Raw genomic sequence first — 17,059 nt, 5'->3', positions numbered from 1 at the left:
ACATTAGGCAAGCAAAAGCAGATTACAAGAAATCTTTGGCAAAGGATGCAGAGAAAAACAGTAAAGATTTCTTTACTTATGTAAGCTCTAGAAAGAAGGAGATGAATCAGATTGGTCCACTTGATATCGGTGGTTCGATTGTTGAGGATTCTGCTCAGATAGTGAAACAAATGAATGAGTATTTTCATCTACATTCACACATGAGGAATTCTGTAGAGAAGTGGAGGTCAGAAGCTTATCAAACTCTAAAAGGGAGTTAAATGATTTTGTAATAACTGACAGCAAAGTGTAGGAGAAATTCCTGAAGTTAAACATAAGGAAGGCACCTAGAATGGATGGGATCTATCCAGTTGTATTAAAGTTTTTATTTGGTTTTTAGGAGCATTAGCAACTAAGGCCATATTGCTCCGGGATATGTGGTGGTCATTCCCTGACCTTTCCGCATCTTCCGTATTTGGTGGTGATGGGCTCGAACCCCAGTCTAATCAAGAAGCGTGTGCTACGCACTGCTGCTCCTTCCCACATGGCTACGGAGGTGCCTTTGTATTAAAGGGGGCAGCAGACTAAGCAAGAAAGCTCTTAACCATAATTATGAGCGCATCCTTGGACTCAAAAGAAATCCCCATGGACTGAAAATGTGCAAATGTATCCACAATTCGCAAAGGGGGATCCAAAGGTGACACGAGTAATTATAGACCTATTGGTTTAACTTCTGTTCTGGGGAAAATAATGGAGTCTGGTTAAAGAAGCACTGTAGAATCATCTGTAAAACTGCAGTTATAGTTCTGACACAGCATTAGTTTGTTAAGGGGAAGTCTTGTCAGACCAATTTGATTGGATACTATGATGTGGTAACAAAGGAATGGAAAAAATAATTCTGATATCATATACTTGGATTTTATGAAACCTTTTGATACTGTTGCACAGGGAGGACTACTGTACAAGTTGAAGCAGTATGGCAATAGGGCAAGTTGCTACAATGGATAAAAGGATGGTTGAGTGGTAGAAGGCAGCGGTAATCAATGGAAACTGCTCATCATGGATTAATGTTATTATTGGAGCCCCCCCCAGGGGTCCATGTTGGGCCCATTTTTGTTTTCCATATTTATCATTGATGAATATCAGGCTTAATGTCCAAGTTTACAGATGATACTCTGCAAACCATATCTAGAAATGTTGAGTAAATGGACTGAGCGGTAGCAACCGAAGTTTACCACTGACAAATGCAAAATGCTGCATCTGGGTAGCAGTATGCCCAGAGTAACATACCAACTGTGTGGTACTATGCTCAAGTGAGTGGAGAATGAAAAAGCCTGGTGGTAATTGTGCATTCAGATATGGAGTTCTCTGAGCAGTGTAGATGGGCTGCCAGAGCAAGTCATGGAGTTCTGTCAATGATATATAGGAATTTTGCTAGCAGAGACAAGGAAGTGATTATCTGTTTGTATAAGGCAATGGTCAGGACACCTTGAATAGTGCATACAGGTCTGGAGGCCTCATTTTAGGAAAGATGTTGAGCTACTAGGATGAGTACAGAGAAGGGCAACGAGATTAGTGAGTGGAACACAGGTTTGCTCTTACCAAGGTAGGCTTAAGTTCTGAAAATTGCACCATCTGGAGACTAGGCACTTGCAAGATGATGTGATTGAGGTGTATGAGGCATTGAATGGTTTGAGCAAGCATAATGCTGATGGGATTAGTGCAGACTCTTCGGATTCTGCACCTGAAGGGGCATAAATTCAAATTGACGAAAGACAGTTGTAGAATAGATGTGTGGAAATTTTCCTTTAGCCAGCAGGTGATTGATTGCTGGAACAAACTTCTATTTCTCGTTGTAGACGTTGACAGCTGAAATATATTTAAGGGTTAACTAGACAAACTTTTGTAGTGAATGGATGGGTGAAACGAGAAGGTTTTTATTATTTTTTTGGCTGATGCTATATAAGCCTGCTGGCTAAAGAAAAAAGGTCAGTTTACCCCCCCACTTCGGGAGGGTTTCAATCTCCCATGGGATTCAATTTCTACTCCTGACCGATAACATCCACTGTATGTTTACTGAACGAGCAACAACACAAATGCCATTACGGTAAAGTACTTTTACCATTAAATTTCATCGAACTTTTGCGTGCTTCTCGTGCAGGCTTTCTTTACCTTCGCCAGCTGCTTTCTTGCATCATATGCCTCTACTAATGCTAATGCTTCAGGATGAAAGCCAACTTTGAGAGTTGCTCTTATCTTATACTGTTTAACAGCGTTGGCCACAAGCATGTTCAACTGGTTCTGTCAAACAGGGCCCCAAGCACAAATGGTCTAAATAATAATATCATCTGCATCTTTTCTGCATTTCTATCAAAGATCCTACCGCCGTCTAAATGTCCAGTGTTACCCACAAGAGCACTTTTGCGAGTCAACTTTAAAATTACTCTGGCATATACAGTACTTCATTCTCAATGCACATGTTTCGTTTGATATCGAAAATTTAAGATAGTTTCCGTAAAACAAAGAAAATTTCCATGTAACGAATGGATTACAGGAGACTTAACTGAGAAAGCATTGTTTGCAACTCTAGCCTAAACCCTTAATTCATGCTTAGCAACTCTGCTGCTAAGCATGAATTAAGAGCCACAGTGTTTATCATTTTTCAAATCAGTGTTACTCTTATAACCTATCCAACCACCACCTGTACCACACACCCAGAAGGCTTGCTGGTCATCTGATTGGTAAACATTTACCAGTATTCAAAGGGGCAGGCAAATAATTCATTTGAAATAAATACAGCACATGAAATTGCAGACTTGGGTAATTCTCTTATTATATATATCTGTGTATCATATTTATATTACACAGTTACAAAATAGTTTGTTTATATCATATATTTCAATTTTTTCTGAAGGTAAGTAATTTTTATAATGAAAAATATAACTGTGAAAGTTATTTGTTAGCATATGCTTATAGCTTTGATTGTCTATATGATTTCAATTTTTTAGCATTGCTTAGAAATATCACGAAACTCACCTCCTAATCCATATGTTTAAAATATGACGAAGAAATTAAAATGGGAATTTTTTTTCCTGTTTTGATTTCTTTTTCCCATGGGGAAAAGTGCACTCTTTTACTGTGATTTAGAATTTAAAGTTTATTTCGAGAATTTCAGAATGAATTTTTTATTTTTGTTTGTTATTTCATTACATTATATGTGAGATAATTTTTTTTTTTTTTTTTTTTGGTAGTTGTTGGCGCATAGGCTTCTGTGGCCATAATGCACCTCCCAAGGATTTTGCAGTACTTTGATCCAAGCCCGAGGCGGGAATCGAACCCGCGACCTTTGGGTTGCCAGGCAAGCACTTTACCCACCAGGCTAGCCCGGTCGGCATATGTGAGATAAGTTGTAATTCTTTTCTTTTCAATAAATTAATAATAATTATTTACGCCTTTTATTTTTTAATTCAGATATTTTGGGGCGGCAAATTTGATTTCGCTTACTGGCAGCACTTAGGGTCGCAGCATTCTTGTCTTTTGTAAAATATTAAAATCGTTATAAAGAATAACAAGTCATTATTATTGTACTCTATCATTTACTAAAATGATATTATAAATACTAAAATGTACATTTAAAATTTTTTTTTTTTTTTCCTTACCACAATTGACTGTTCTGATGCTACGTAGGTATACTGATAATTTTTAGGACATTAATATTTATAAAGACAAAACATTTTTATGCAAATAATTTACATGATATAAATATCTTTAATAATGATGGAAACAGACTTAATAATTTATATAATATGAAAATATTTTATTTTTGCCATAATAGCTTATAAATTAAATTAATTATTTTTAAATTTAATTATCTCTTCGTTACTGTAAATTTTGAAATGAAAAAAAAAAATTTTAAATCACTATTACAAAACACACCGAATAAGTTTTGCATAGGGCCCCACAAATTTTGGGGCTGGCCCTGCTGCTTAATTCAGCAACTGCAAGTTGTTGAAACAGTAGAGCACTACAGAAAAAAATTATATATTATAACACTTCAAAAAAAAAATGCAAAAAATATTTTATAATACATTTGCATTAAAATTATTATTAAAAAAATTATATTATAAGGATTACTTGCCTAACTGGATATTTCTGATCCACAGAGATTGTGGAGAACTCTTGACTAATTTTTCAAAGTACACACCACTAAAACCACTGGAGAAACAGGCTGCAAGTACAGCCATAAGTCCAATAAACTGTGATGATGTTGAGCGTTCCAAATAAAGTGAAGGTTCTTTAGAAGAATCTTCATCTACAGGCAACTTGAATAATAAAGAGAGAGAGAGAGAGAGAGAGAGAGAGAGAGAGAGAGGATTAATAAAGCAGTTGGAATAATAGGCAGAAAAGGTAATATTCTTTGCAGGCAATCTTAAAAATTTCAATTATATTCAAATATCAGTGATATTCAGCCAAATATAAAGTAATTATAAGTTAGAACTAAGTACAGTGAACTAAGTACTTAAGAACTAAGTACTTATAGATCAATGCTTCAGAATAACACATTTTGTTAGTATGCATTATCAAGAAAAATGGCAACCAAATATGAAATTCCTTTTAAGTATGGTTTTTGTCATTTCAAAGTTCCATTAATTTATATTTTGCCCTTTGTTCCCCACCATTCATAAGGGGATCAAAGGACAAAGTAAGTAATTGTAGATCTGTAAGCTTGACTTCCATTCTAGGAAAATAATGGAGTCACTGGTTAAAGAAATAATGCAGGTTCATCCTGACAAGAAAGCATACTATTGGAAATCAGAAAATGGGTTTTTATTAAGGGAACATCTTGTTTAATCATTCTAACCATCTTGTTTAATCATTCTAACCATCTTGTCTAACCATTAGTTACTATGATGCAGTAACAAAGGGGCTGAATGCAAAAAACAATCCTGATATAATATACAAGGTGCAACAATAAATTTCCCAGACTGGTGGTATTGCAATCATGTTTGATGAGTTTGAATATAAACGGAAGTTATATGCTGTAGTTCAAACTACCCCCAACAGATGGTGGCATGAAATTTGTCCAGTAGGTTGAGCTTTCAAGTAACAACAAGTTTCATCAGTAATGTTAACATTCTGTGTCAAGGTTTTGCAATGGAGCAATGAATGAATATCAAATTTTACTTTAAACTGGGAACATTTGCAACAAAAACATAGGAAATGTTAAAAACTGTTTATGATGAAACATTTCACAGTTGTTGTTGTTATTTGATTTTTGGGAGCATTAGCAACTAAGGCCATTTGCTCCGGGATATGTGGTGGTCATTCCCTGACCTTTCCGCATCCTCCGTATTTGGTGGTGACAGGCTCGAACCCCGGTCTAATCAAGAAGCGTGTGCTACGCACTGCTGCTCCTTCCCAACTGGCTATGGAGGTGCCTGCATTTCACAGTGTGACAACATTAAACAGTGAATGGTATAAGTTGTTGAAAGATGGACGTGAGGTTGTTTACGATGACTTAAGAAGTGAGCATCTGTCAACCTCTGAAAATGAGGAGAGAGTTTATTTATTATTTATTTTATTTAATCAGGTAAAGAAAATTTACATCTACCCCTTGACAGCAATCAAATGCTAGGAGGGTAACAAAATTATAAAAGTGAATACAATATCAATATTGGGTAAAATAAAATATACAGAGATTAAGTCAATAATTAATTACAGAAGTTAAGACAGATTAGGTCCGACTTATTACTTTAAATATGTTCAACATCTGTCCAAGAAGAGTGCAGGGATGCCGAAAAGATGCTGCAGGCTCTCAGGAACAGGAGAAGGAGCACATATGCCGGGAAGATGCTGCAGGCTCTCAGGAACAGGAGGAGTGCAGATACTGCAGGCTCTCAGGAACAGGGGGAAGGAGCGCAGATGCCAGGAAGATGCTGCAGGCTGTCAGGTCCAGGAGAAGGAGCTCATATCATCCTCCAACACAGTAGACACGTAAAGTGATGGTGATATGAAAGATCTAAAATTGCAGGACTGTGTAGGTATCAGTTAAAACTTTTGATCCGTAGGCTTTGTTAATGCAAATCGTCTCAGGGTTGATAATCAGGTCATTGAGGGGTCCAATCGTGTTTGCTGGGAACATATGGCTGAGCGAACTGATTTGGTTGAGGGCAGGTCTGATCAAGAATGTTTGCTGGTTAGTTATTCTGCTGTTCTTCGTGGGCAGGATGATAAGGCTATCGATGTTAGGAGCATCCAGTCTACCCGAAATGAGTTTGGAGAGGGTAATTATGTTGCGAGTGGTGATGATTTATTTCCAAGGGATCATTCCATGCAGCAAATGTTGTATACCCCTAGAGATAGTAAGGGGAAGTCCTGAAGTCCTATTGAGGAATTTCAGAAGCTAATACTCAGTCCCCAAGAACTGTCGCAGGTAAGTCGGAGGGGCAGAGGACCAGATTTCCGATGTGTAGAGTGCCACCGGTACCACACAAGTTCAGACAAACCTAGTTATTAGTTTCTTATTGCCGTAACCCACCAGTTCCTGTTGAGCAGACCAAAGGGCTGCGAAGAATTAGTTTCTTTCTTCCTTGAAGTGCTCCTGAAAAGACAGGTTCAAATCCGAGACCAAACCTAGGTCCTTGTGACAGTTGACAAGTTTAATTTGGTGTCCATTTATAGAGACGGACTTATTCATCTCCTCTCTGTAAATGTCATCTGGGCAGATTTTTTGGCATTTAGCTCAAGACCAATGTATTGAAGGAATGTGCTTATCTGAAAGATTTGTTTTGTTGCAGCTCTTTGGATAGAGAGTGCTTGCTCCGGCTGATTTGAATGAATGAAGTGCTTCAGATCGTCAGAGTACGATATGATGTTTTGGAAATTTGCTAGCAGAGGTTCCAAAGCCGCTGCGAAAAGCGCTGCTGACAAAACGCCACCCTGTGGAACTCTCTGAAGACAGTAAAGGATTGTGAGAGACCGTTGTGCTCAACAAGGAGCTGTCTTCCTTGCAAAATTTTTTTGAGTACAGTGAGAAGGTTATTGGAGATCCTGAAGTAGTTCTTCAAGATGTTAAGCAAAAATGTGATGCAAATCCTATCATATGCAGATTTAACGTCAAGAAAAATTATGTCGAGCTGCGTTCGAGAATTCAAAGCTTCCTGTATGTGAAACACTGTTTGAAGGAGGTTGGTGGTAGCAGATCTCACAGGGACAACATTGTGAAGGTGATATGGTCTGTGCTGAATTAGTTGTGCTAGGATTGTCCTTTCAAACACTTTAAGGAGCGACGTGGATATTGAAATCGGACAAAAATCCTTCACACTTTTAGGCCTCGAATTTTCTGAATGGGTTTGATGCAGTAGTGTGTCCAAATTTTAGGTACTGAAGATGTTCGCAAAATTTCACTAAAAATATGTAAAAGAACATCCACAATGAAGACACAGGATATTTTAATGATGAATTAAGGAAATCTATCAGGCCCAACAGTAGCTTTGTTCGGTAACCCATTTATTACTTTCAACAGATTTTCCTTTGTGATATTAAGTGTAGACAGGGGAGTCAAATCGCATAAGGGGATGGGGAAGGGACAACTAGATTCTTCCTTTACGCAACTCTCACCAAAAGTACTGTCTGCCCATTCTATGAAGAGGCTGTCATCCATTTGAATATTCCTGCTGCAGGCTTTGGAAATAGCTGCTTCGAGTTCACTAATCTGTCAGATATATATCTATAGTTGGCGTGTCATTTTTGCTTCAGACAAGATGCCCATTTCTTTTTAAAGTTAATAAAATCATGTGTGAACAGCTTATACATGTCCTGGAGTAGGGATTAACCAGGCAGGGAAAGCAAGGCTACACGTAGCACAGTGGATAGTTTATACAGAAAGGTTATTACAAATATCTAAAATTTTTATTTACCTCGAACTTTTGCAATTAATCCAGATAGAGAAACGAAGAGATGACTAGACTCTGATTTGAATGACATAAAATTCACTGCATTATTGAACCATAGCACTGTAAAATACATTAACTGTGGAGCGTATACATATACGTCTTCTCTCACGAACATCGTGAACTTACTTTCTAGCATTAGCTAGAAAGTAAGTCCGCGATGAGTGGGTAGTAGAGGCATATGATAAAAGTAAGTAGAGGCATATGATGCAAGAAAGCAAGCTTATGCAGCATTAGACAAAAAAAAAAAAAAAAAAAACACGCTCCCATTTCACCCCTCCATTCGTTCAAAATGCCTGTCCAACCCAGCCTTAAATTTATTTATTTATTTTTATTTATTTTTTTTTTATGTGAACCCCAAACACGAGAGGCATTAGAACCTATAGTACTTAGTACCGTGCTTGGGTTGGAGGTTGAGAAGACGAAAGAAGATATTTGTTGACATTGGACTTGAACTTCTGTAGATTATAATTTTCAGGAAATATGTATGAAGGGAGGTTGTTCCAGAAAATGGCAGTTGAATGAATAAATGAGGAAGACGAAAAGTTGGTTCTGTGGGTTTGAAGTTGGACAGTAAATGGATGTTGGCTGGTGGTGGCAAGTGTTCGGACAGTTTTGAAAGAGAGAGAGGGAATTATAGAAGCCAATTCAGAAGAACAGTGCCCATGGAAGTAACTGTAGAAGAGGCATGCAGCAGAAACATTACGTCTATGAGAAAGCGAGTGGAGAGACTCTGTTAGAGATGAATCATTAATTCCTCTTCTGAATGGAATCAAGAAGCCTGAAGGAGGTTTTGGGGGTTTGTGGGAACAGTCTTCCATGGCAGGGCGGATTTGCGATTTATACAGAGTGAACAGCTGCTTGGAAGAAAAGTAACGCCGAGGGCGAACGAGAAAACCAAGTTTTTTAGATGCAGAGGAAGCAATATTTGTAATGTGCTTGTGCCAAGAGAGATTAGAGGTCAGGGTAATCCCCAAAAGAGATATATCATTTTGCCTAGAAATCAGAGTGTCACTAAAGATAAGCATAGGAGCAGAAGAATCCTTTTTGCGAGATATAAGACAAGACTGAGTTTTAGAAAGGTTGAAATCAACTAAGTTGTCTTTGTCCCACAGGAGAATTACCTGAAGATCGGTATTTAAGGAATTGGTAGCAGATTTACGAGAAGTTGAAGCTGATTGAGCAGGACAAGGTTTCTCAAAATGGAAAGTGGAATGCAATGTGCTATCATCGGCAAAACTATGGATAAGATTTCCAGTCAATGGAAGAAGGTCATTAATATACAACAGAAAAAGAGTGGGGGAAAGAACTGAACCTTGGGGGACACTGGCATTAGTGGAGAAGTTAGAAGACACAGAGCCATCTACCATCACCCTCAGTGAGCGATTAGAGAGAAAACTGGATAACCAATTACTAAAAACAGTTGGAAAACCATAAGATGGAAGCTTCTTTAGAAGACCTTTATGCCAAACACGATCAAAAGCCTTTGAGATGTCAAGAGCAACTACTTGTGTTTCACCGAACCTTTCCATTGATTAGTCCATAAATGGGTAACATAAGCCAGAATATCACCAGTGGATCAACACTGACGGAATCCATACTGGCGATCGTTGATCAGACGGAAGGTTTCTAGGTAGTTTAAGAGTTGGCGGTTAATTGATTTCTCCATTACTTTAGAAAGAGTAGAAGTAATTGCAATGGGACGATAATTGGATGGGAGGGATTTGTCACCCTTTTTAGGAACTGGCTGGATATGAGCAAATTTCCAAGCAGAATGAAAAACACCTTTGGAATAAGAAAGTGAAAAAAGGCGGCAAAGAATAGGAGTAAGTTCAGGAGCACAGGTTTTGAGAACAAGTAGAGAAATACCATCAGGACCTGGAGCTTTCTTAGGATCAAGATTCATCAAAATACTTCTGATATCCTTTTGACGAAAGACCACAGGAGTCATTGAATGGGGCATGTTGGGAATGGTGGGAGGTGTTTTACCAAGATCATTAATACATGAGCTGGAAGAAAAATGGGATGCTAGCAGGTCAGCTTTATCCTTGGCTGAAGTGACAACAGAACCATCTGGTTTGGACAGAGGTGGGAGCAGAGATGGGCAAAAGTTGCGGCCAATAGCATTGGCAAGAGACTAGAATGCTCGGCTGCCATTAGGGCAAGAAGCAAGTTTTCTACTCTTAGCCTGTTCAAACTTTAGTTTGGACTGGTTAATAACTGCTTTACAATTGTTGCGGGAAGGCTTTGATTTTTGATTTTGATTTGGTAGTTGTTGGCGCATCGGCTTCTGTGGCCATATTGCACCTCCCAAGGTTTTTGCAGTACTTTGATCCAAGCCCGAGGCGGGAATCGAACCCGCGACCTTTGGGTTGCCGGGCAGGTACTTTACCCACTTGGCTAGCCCGGTCGGCTACGGGAAGGCAGAAAATGAAATTGAAGAATTAGAAAGAAGCCAATTACAATATGCAACATTCTTCTCCTGAACAGCCTTAGCACATTTATGGGAAAACCAAGGGTTACATAAAGGATGGGATTTTAAAGTGGAGTGTGGGATAAAGGATTCCATTCCTACAAGAATAATTTCACTGACACAATCTGAGCAAAAGTTGACATTAGCCGTTTTGACACAGTAATCCGACCAAGGAAAAGAAGACTAGCAGGTCATCCCATTTTGCATTCTTGTAATGCCAAACAACACGAGGTTGGGAATAGCCACAAGATAAAGGTTCCATTGGAGAAGAGGCAATCACCAAGTTGTGATCTGAAGTGCCTAAAGGATCTCTCACTTCAACCGTGTACTTAGAAGGGTTGTTTGTGAGAAGAAGATCAAGCGTATTGGCTGTATGATTAGGATTGTCCGGTATTCTTGTAGGTAAATGAACAATCTGTGCTAGGTCACTGGTAATTGCAAAAGCCTCAGCATCTCGACCTGCTGGTTATTATTGTTATTATTTGGTTTTTAGGAGCATTAGCAACTAAGGCCATATTGCTCCAGTGCGGTGGTCATTCCCTGACCTTTCCGCATGCTCCGTATTTGGTGGTGACGGGCTCGAACCCCGGTCTAATCAAGAAGCGTGCGCTATGCACTGCTGCTCCTTCCCACCTGGCTACGGAGGCGCCTTCGACCTGCTGGGTCGGTGTGACTAGAAAACGGAAGCCAGCTGGAGTTATGAACATTAAAATCACCAAGGAAAATTACCTCACTGTTAGGAAAGTTGGACTGGAGAAAGTGAAGTTGCAAAGAGAGGAAGTCAAAGAGCCTCAAGTGATTAGTGGAGTTGGGAGAACGGTAGAGACAACAGATGAATTTGACACAATGAGGTAGAGAGATTTTAAGCCAGAGAAGATCAAAGAGAGGAGATTCCAAATTGCGAAGTCTCTGACAGGGAATATCAGAACGGACATATGCACAAGTACCACCTTTGAGGAGAAAGGAATCATACAGCGAATAATTTGGGCATCTGAGATAAGCAGTAGTTGAATCAACCGATAAATGAGATTCTGTCAGAAAAAGTACACGGGGTTTGGCAGACTGCAAGTGGAAATGGACATCGTTGAGATTAGAATTGAGACCACGCATATTTGTGAAATGAATTAGGAAGTGCTTGGGAAGTTTAGATCTTTTTGCAGATAAGCTTGCTCTATTAGTTTGACAATTCATGGTGTATTCAATAGTAAGAAAAAGTGGGTGGGACATGTTGTATGAAGTAATGAAATTTTTGGATATGGCGTAAACGTGGTAAGAATATACCCAGATCCTTGACATAACGTGGCCTCGACAATGCTCCCCGCATACACAGTACTCGGACTCCCTCCAGTCACTATCTGGCAGAGTAGAGGTAGCAGGATTTTACACTAGCTGATCCGGAAGCCTCCTAGAGAGTTAACAATAGGTTCGGTCCAGTGTATTAACTAGAGGCCGGCCGGCCTGAGAACACCATTTTAGTGCTGTACCCTCGAAATTAAGGAATATTTAGGCTATTAGCTTCCGCAACAAAAGATGGAAGTCTTTTCCACCAATCAACTACCCATTGGCTAAAGGCAAATTTCCAGATATCTATTATACAACTATCTTTTCTCAATTTGAAACTGTGCCTTGGAAGTTCTTAGTCTGAGCAAGAGGAAGAATCCCATCAGCATTCAGCTTGCTCAACCCATTCAAGGCCTTATGTACCTCAATCAGATCATATCACAGGTGCCTACTCTCCAGCCACTGCAATTTGCAGAACTTAAGCCTTTCTTGGAAAGAGCACCCCATTGTTCTCATTAACAATCTTGTTGCCCTTCTTTGTACTCATTCTAGAAACTCTACATCCTTCCTAAAATGAGGCCTCCAGACCTAAACACAGTACATAGGTGTGGCCTGACCACTGCCTTGTATAATGGAAAAATCACCTCTCTGTCCCTACTAGCAAAATTCCTATATATCATTGACAAAACCCCATGACCTGCCCTAGTAGCCCATCTGCACTGCTTAGCGAACTTCATATATGACTGCAAAAATAAACTCCATGTCTTTTTCACTTTCCACTTTCCTGAGTGTAGTATCACAGAGTTGGTACATTTTTCTTCGGTTATCACTACCCATATGCAGTACTTTGCATTTGTCAACATTAAACTTCAGTTGCCACTTCTCAGTCCAATTTCCAAACTTATCTAGATCCAGCTGGAGTAGCATACTGTCTTTACTCTCGTTAACAACCCTGCCAACCTTTGTATCATCTGCAAACTTGTGTGAAACATCCTTTTGGAGGGGGGGTACCTACCGAGTAAATCTGATCGGTCACAGAACAGGCGTCACCCGGGGCGTCTGCCAGAGGTGCTTCCCACGCTCAGACTAGTCTGTGTGGGACACTCACCAGTAGTATGAGTAGATTAGAGCGTGTGACGCATTTTTAGTGACCAGTACGATATATCAAGTTCTAACTGTTTGGAATTTTTGAATAGTATGATGTCACAACCATGTGACGTCATATAGTGATGCTAAGGATGTTTCACATAAAACCATCTACTGCTCTTGCTCAGCAGATGCCTGACTTTTTTATTCTTTTTTTTACAACTAGGGAAATATAATGGATACATTTTTTTCATGATAAAATTTTAATATTGCGAATAAAACATAACAAAAATATTTCCCATATTACAAATAACGAATTATCACAAAACATTCTAGAATATAAAAACAAATATTATATAAAAAAACAAACTGTTCTAGAAAAGGTATACAAAAATCACAGATTACATGAAAAAAATATTGCACAAATATTCAAGAAAATTTTATTTTAAAAACTGCCATATGAAATTTACTTCTTTATTAATATTGACATAATGATCCGGATCAAATTGAAGCAATGGTTTTTCATTTAGATGTATGGTCATCATAATCTGCAACGTGTTTAATTTTCAACATTATTCATTCATTCACACGATATTATTCATTACGCTGAAAGCTCGCTCAGTTTCAGCACTGCTAATCACAATGGTTTCAAAGGTATTTCTGGCTTTCTTAATTGTACAGGGAATTTCACTCGATTTTAAAGATAAACTGTCTTCGACAAAATCACTAAAATCATTAATTTTTATTTCATATTTTATCAAAAAACAAATTTCTTATTCGGTTTTCACGTCTTGCCACCGAGACGAAAGTTATTTTAAATTCCATGATTTCTGGTAGAATATGTTTAAAATTTCTTTCAATGGTATGATTATTTTCTTTATTTAATTCAAAATCACTCTGTTGCATTAATAACTTATCCTTTAAGGATAAAACAATGCATTTATTAACTTGTCACGAGGTAATTTTACTGTTCTTATTTTCGATTTTAATTTTTTCAAATTCTTTCCACTTCAACATGCTCTCAATTTTAGCTTCATATTTTCCTTTTTCAGAATTTTTCAAATTAGCAATAGCATTGCTAGTTTGAATAATTAATTTATCTGCTTTTGCCATAGTGAATCTGTAAAGCTTCTGAAATGTAAGAGAGCTCCTGCAGGATGTCGATCATTAGTGCTAAATGGTTAAGAAATTCCAGATTTCAAAGTCGCTTTAACAATCCCAAATAAAAATAAATTTCCTGTTTATACTCCAGGGCTACCATACCGTCAGAGGATTCACTCAAGGCACGTGTACTTATGAACATGAGTCACTCAAGGCACGTGTACTTATGCACTCGCACGTCTGACCACTGGGCTACGCCGGCATCTGATCCAAAATGTTTGCACAATGCAGGATAATTCCCTTAACCCGCAATTACCATTCACAAGCTACAAGCTGCTCTTCGTAGCCCGAACACATGACCGATCAAGTTCACATCAAGTTCTTTAGCAATCATCCTTAATTCGCATTAGTTTTTTGGAGATTGGTAATACAGTTTTTTTTTTAAAATTATTGCCTGTATGCTATTATATTTTAGAACATTTTCTACGCAGTGAAAGGCTCGACAAAGTTTCAAAATCTGTCAACATTTCGTCTTCTTAAAGTTTATATAATATCTTAGTTTCCTCAATCCGCCCTCCCTACGTTGCTACTGTCACTAGTTCTTTGAATACTATGAAAAATATCAGAATCACTCAGATATTCAGCTACTGTGAACATGTAAACATCCCCAGGAGAAATTTACTGGAAGGCATGGATCACTCACTTCTCTGTAAAACATATACCCTTTGTCGGAGTAAAGGGGAACCACTGTAAGGACCTGTCCTTACAACTGTTATTAATAATGGGTGTTATTGATATTGGAAAATTATTAGTGATTTTTAAGACAGTCAACCATTAGAAATATATCAGGTCAAAACTAAAACACAGAATTTGAATAGGATAGTTCAGAAAAGTCCCAGGTTTAATTGTGCTTGTTTCGCCTATTACCTTTAAGTAAGAGGAAGATTAACGTAGCAATGGGGGCGGGGAAGCTTTTCGAACACGCGATACAATAGAAGCACCGATGGAGCAGTCCGTACTTAATGGCATAGATCAGAGTCAACATTTCGCCCCTAAATAACAATGGGCTGAAACAAAAACACAATTAAGATAGAAATGGAGCAGTAATTGAAGTACTCAAGAAAATGAGTGCACTCTTTAAAATTTCATGGGGGCGAATAACGACAGGTGAAGCAAGACAAATACAGGGTGTAGATGGGCGATCGCAAAGAAGATCTAGAAACTTCTAGACATTAGCATTAGTAGAGGCATTTGATGGAAGAAAGCAAACTTATCAGCCATCAGCCAAAAAAATAAATAAATAAAAAATACCTGTCCAGCTGAGCCTTAAACTTATTTAGGCTATCAACTTCCAAGACAAGGGATGGAAGTCTGTTCCACCAACCAACCACCCGCTGGCTAAAGGGAAATTTTCGCACGTCTTTCCTATATCTGTCTTTCCTCACTTCGAATTTATGCCCTCTCAGGTGATTATTCTGAGCAAGAAGAAGAATCCCATCAGCATTGACCATGTTCAAACCATTCAAGGCTTTATACACCTCTATCAGATCACCTCGCTGGTGCCTAGTCTCCAGACACTGTAATTTGCAAAACTTAAGCCTTTCTTCGTAAGAACACCCCTTTGTTCCATTCACCAATCTTGTTGCCCTTCTCTGTACTCGTTCCAGCATCCCTACATCCTTCTTGAAATGAGGCCTCCAGGCCTGTATACAGTACTCTAGGTGTGGCCTGACCATTGCCTTATACAAGGGAATAATCACCTCCTTATCCCTGCTAGAAAAATTCCTATATATCATTGACAAAACACAATGAGCTACTCTTGCAGACTGTCTGCACTGCTCAGAGAACTTCATATCTGCCTGCAGAACCACCCCCAGGTCCCTTTCATTCTCTACCACTGTCAGTGTAGTACCACAGAGTTGATACGTTGCTCTGGAGTTGCTGTTTCCCATATATAGTACTTTACATTTGTCAATGTTAAACTTCATTTGCCACCTCTCAGCCCATCTGCTCAACCTTTCCAGATCCTGTTGCAGCAGCATAGTGTCAATGCCAACCTTCGTATCATCTGCAAACTTGGACATTAAGATTGATATACCATCATCAATATCATTTATAAATACAGAAAACAACAATGGACCCAATACTGAACCCTGAGGGACGCCACTAATAACATTAGTCCACGATGAGCAGTGTCCATTGATTACCACACTCTGTCTTCTCCCCCTCAACCACCCCTTTATCCATAGCAGCAATTTGCCTCCAATGCCACACTGCTCCAATTTGTGCAGCAGTCTTCCATGTGCAACAGTAGAAAAAGCCTTTCTAAGATCCAAGTATATAATATCAAAGTTATTCACTGCATCCAGTTCTTTTGTGACTGCATCATAGTATCCAATCAAATTGGTCAGGCAAGACTTCCCCCTTAACAAAACCATGCTGTGTCTGAGCTATAACTGAAGTCTTGTCTAGATGATCCTGCAGTGCTTCTTTAACCAGTGCCTCCATTAATTTTCCTGGAACAGAAGTTAAACTAACAGGTCTATAATTACTTGTGTCACCCTTTGATCCTCCTTTGTGAATTGGGGTCACATTTGCACATCTCCAGTCCATGGGTACTTCCCCTGAGTCCAAGAAAGCTCTCATAATTATGGCTAAGGGTTTTAGCATTAGCATTAGCATTAGCATTAGTAGAGGCATTTGATGCAAGAAAGCAAGCTTATGCAGCATCAGCAAAAAAAAAAAAAAAAAAAAAAAACCACTTCCACTTCACCCCTCCGTTTGTTCAAAATACCTGTCCAGCTGAGCCTTAAACTTATTCAGGCTATCAACCTCCACCACAAGGGATGGAAGTCTGTTCCACCAACCAACCACCCGCTGGCTAAAGGCAAATTTCCGCACGTCTATCCTACATCTGTCTTTCCTCAATTTGAATTTATGCCCTCTCAGGGGATTATTCTGAGCTAGAGGAAGAATCCCATCAGCATTGAGCATGCTTAAACCATTCAAGGCTTTATACACCTCTATCAGATCACCTCGCTGGTGCCTAGTCTCCAGACACTGTAATTTGCAAAACTTAAGCCGTTCTTCGTAAGAGCACCCCTTTGTTCCATTCACTAATCTTGTTGCCCTTCTCTGTACTCGTTCCAGCAGCTCTACATCCTTCTTGAAATGAGGCCTCCAGACC

General features: G+C 38.8%; 1 protein-coding gene across 5 annotated transcripts in view; it reads right to left on the bottom strand.

The window, feature by feature from the left end:
* Positions 1-17,059, bottom strand: part of LOC150077364 (UDP-N-acetylglucosamine transporter-like) — a 392,219-nt gene that overhangs the window by 122,949 nt on the left and 252,211 nt on the right. For 4 of the 5 annotated variants that reach the window (XM_090386783.1, XM_090386781.1, XM_090386785.1 and 1 more), the window contains exon 6: positions 4,118-4,301. In XM_090386783.1, the coding sequence (XP_090242909.1) occupies positions 4,118-4,301 (184 nt within the window). The remainder of the gene's footprint in view (positions 1-4,117; positions 4,302-17,059) is intronic. The other variant, XM_090386784.1, reaches the window with a different exon arrangement.

The sequence above is a fragment of the Mastigoproctus giganteus genome, chromosome 12, assembly GCF_048544385.1.
Source record: "Mastigoproctus giganteus isolate SK-2022 chromosome 12, ASM4854438v1, whole genome shotgun sequence".
In the NCBI taxonomy this organism is placed as follows: domain Eukaryota; kingdom Metazoa; phylum Arthropoda; class Arachnida; order Uropygi; family Thelyphonidae; genus Mastigoproctus; species Mastigoproctus giganteus.
This window is presented reverse-complemented; position numbering and strand designations above follow the sequence as displayed.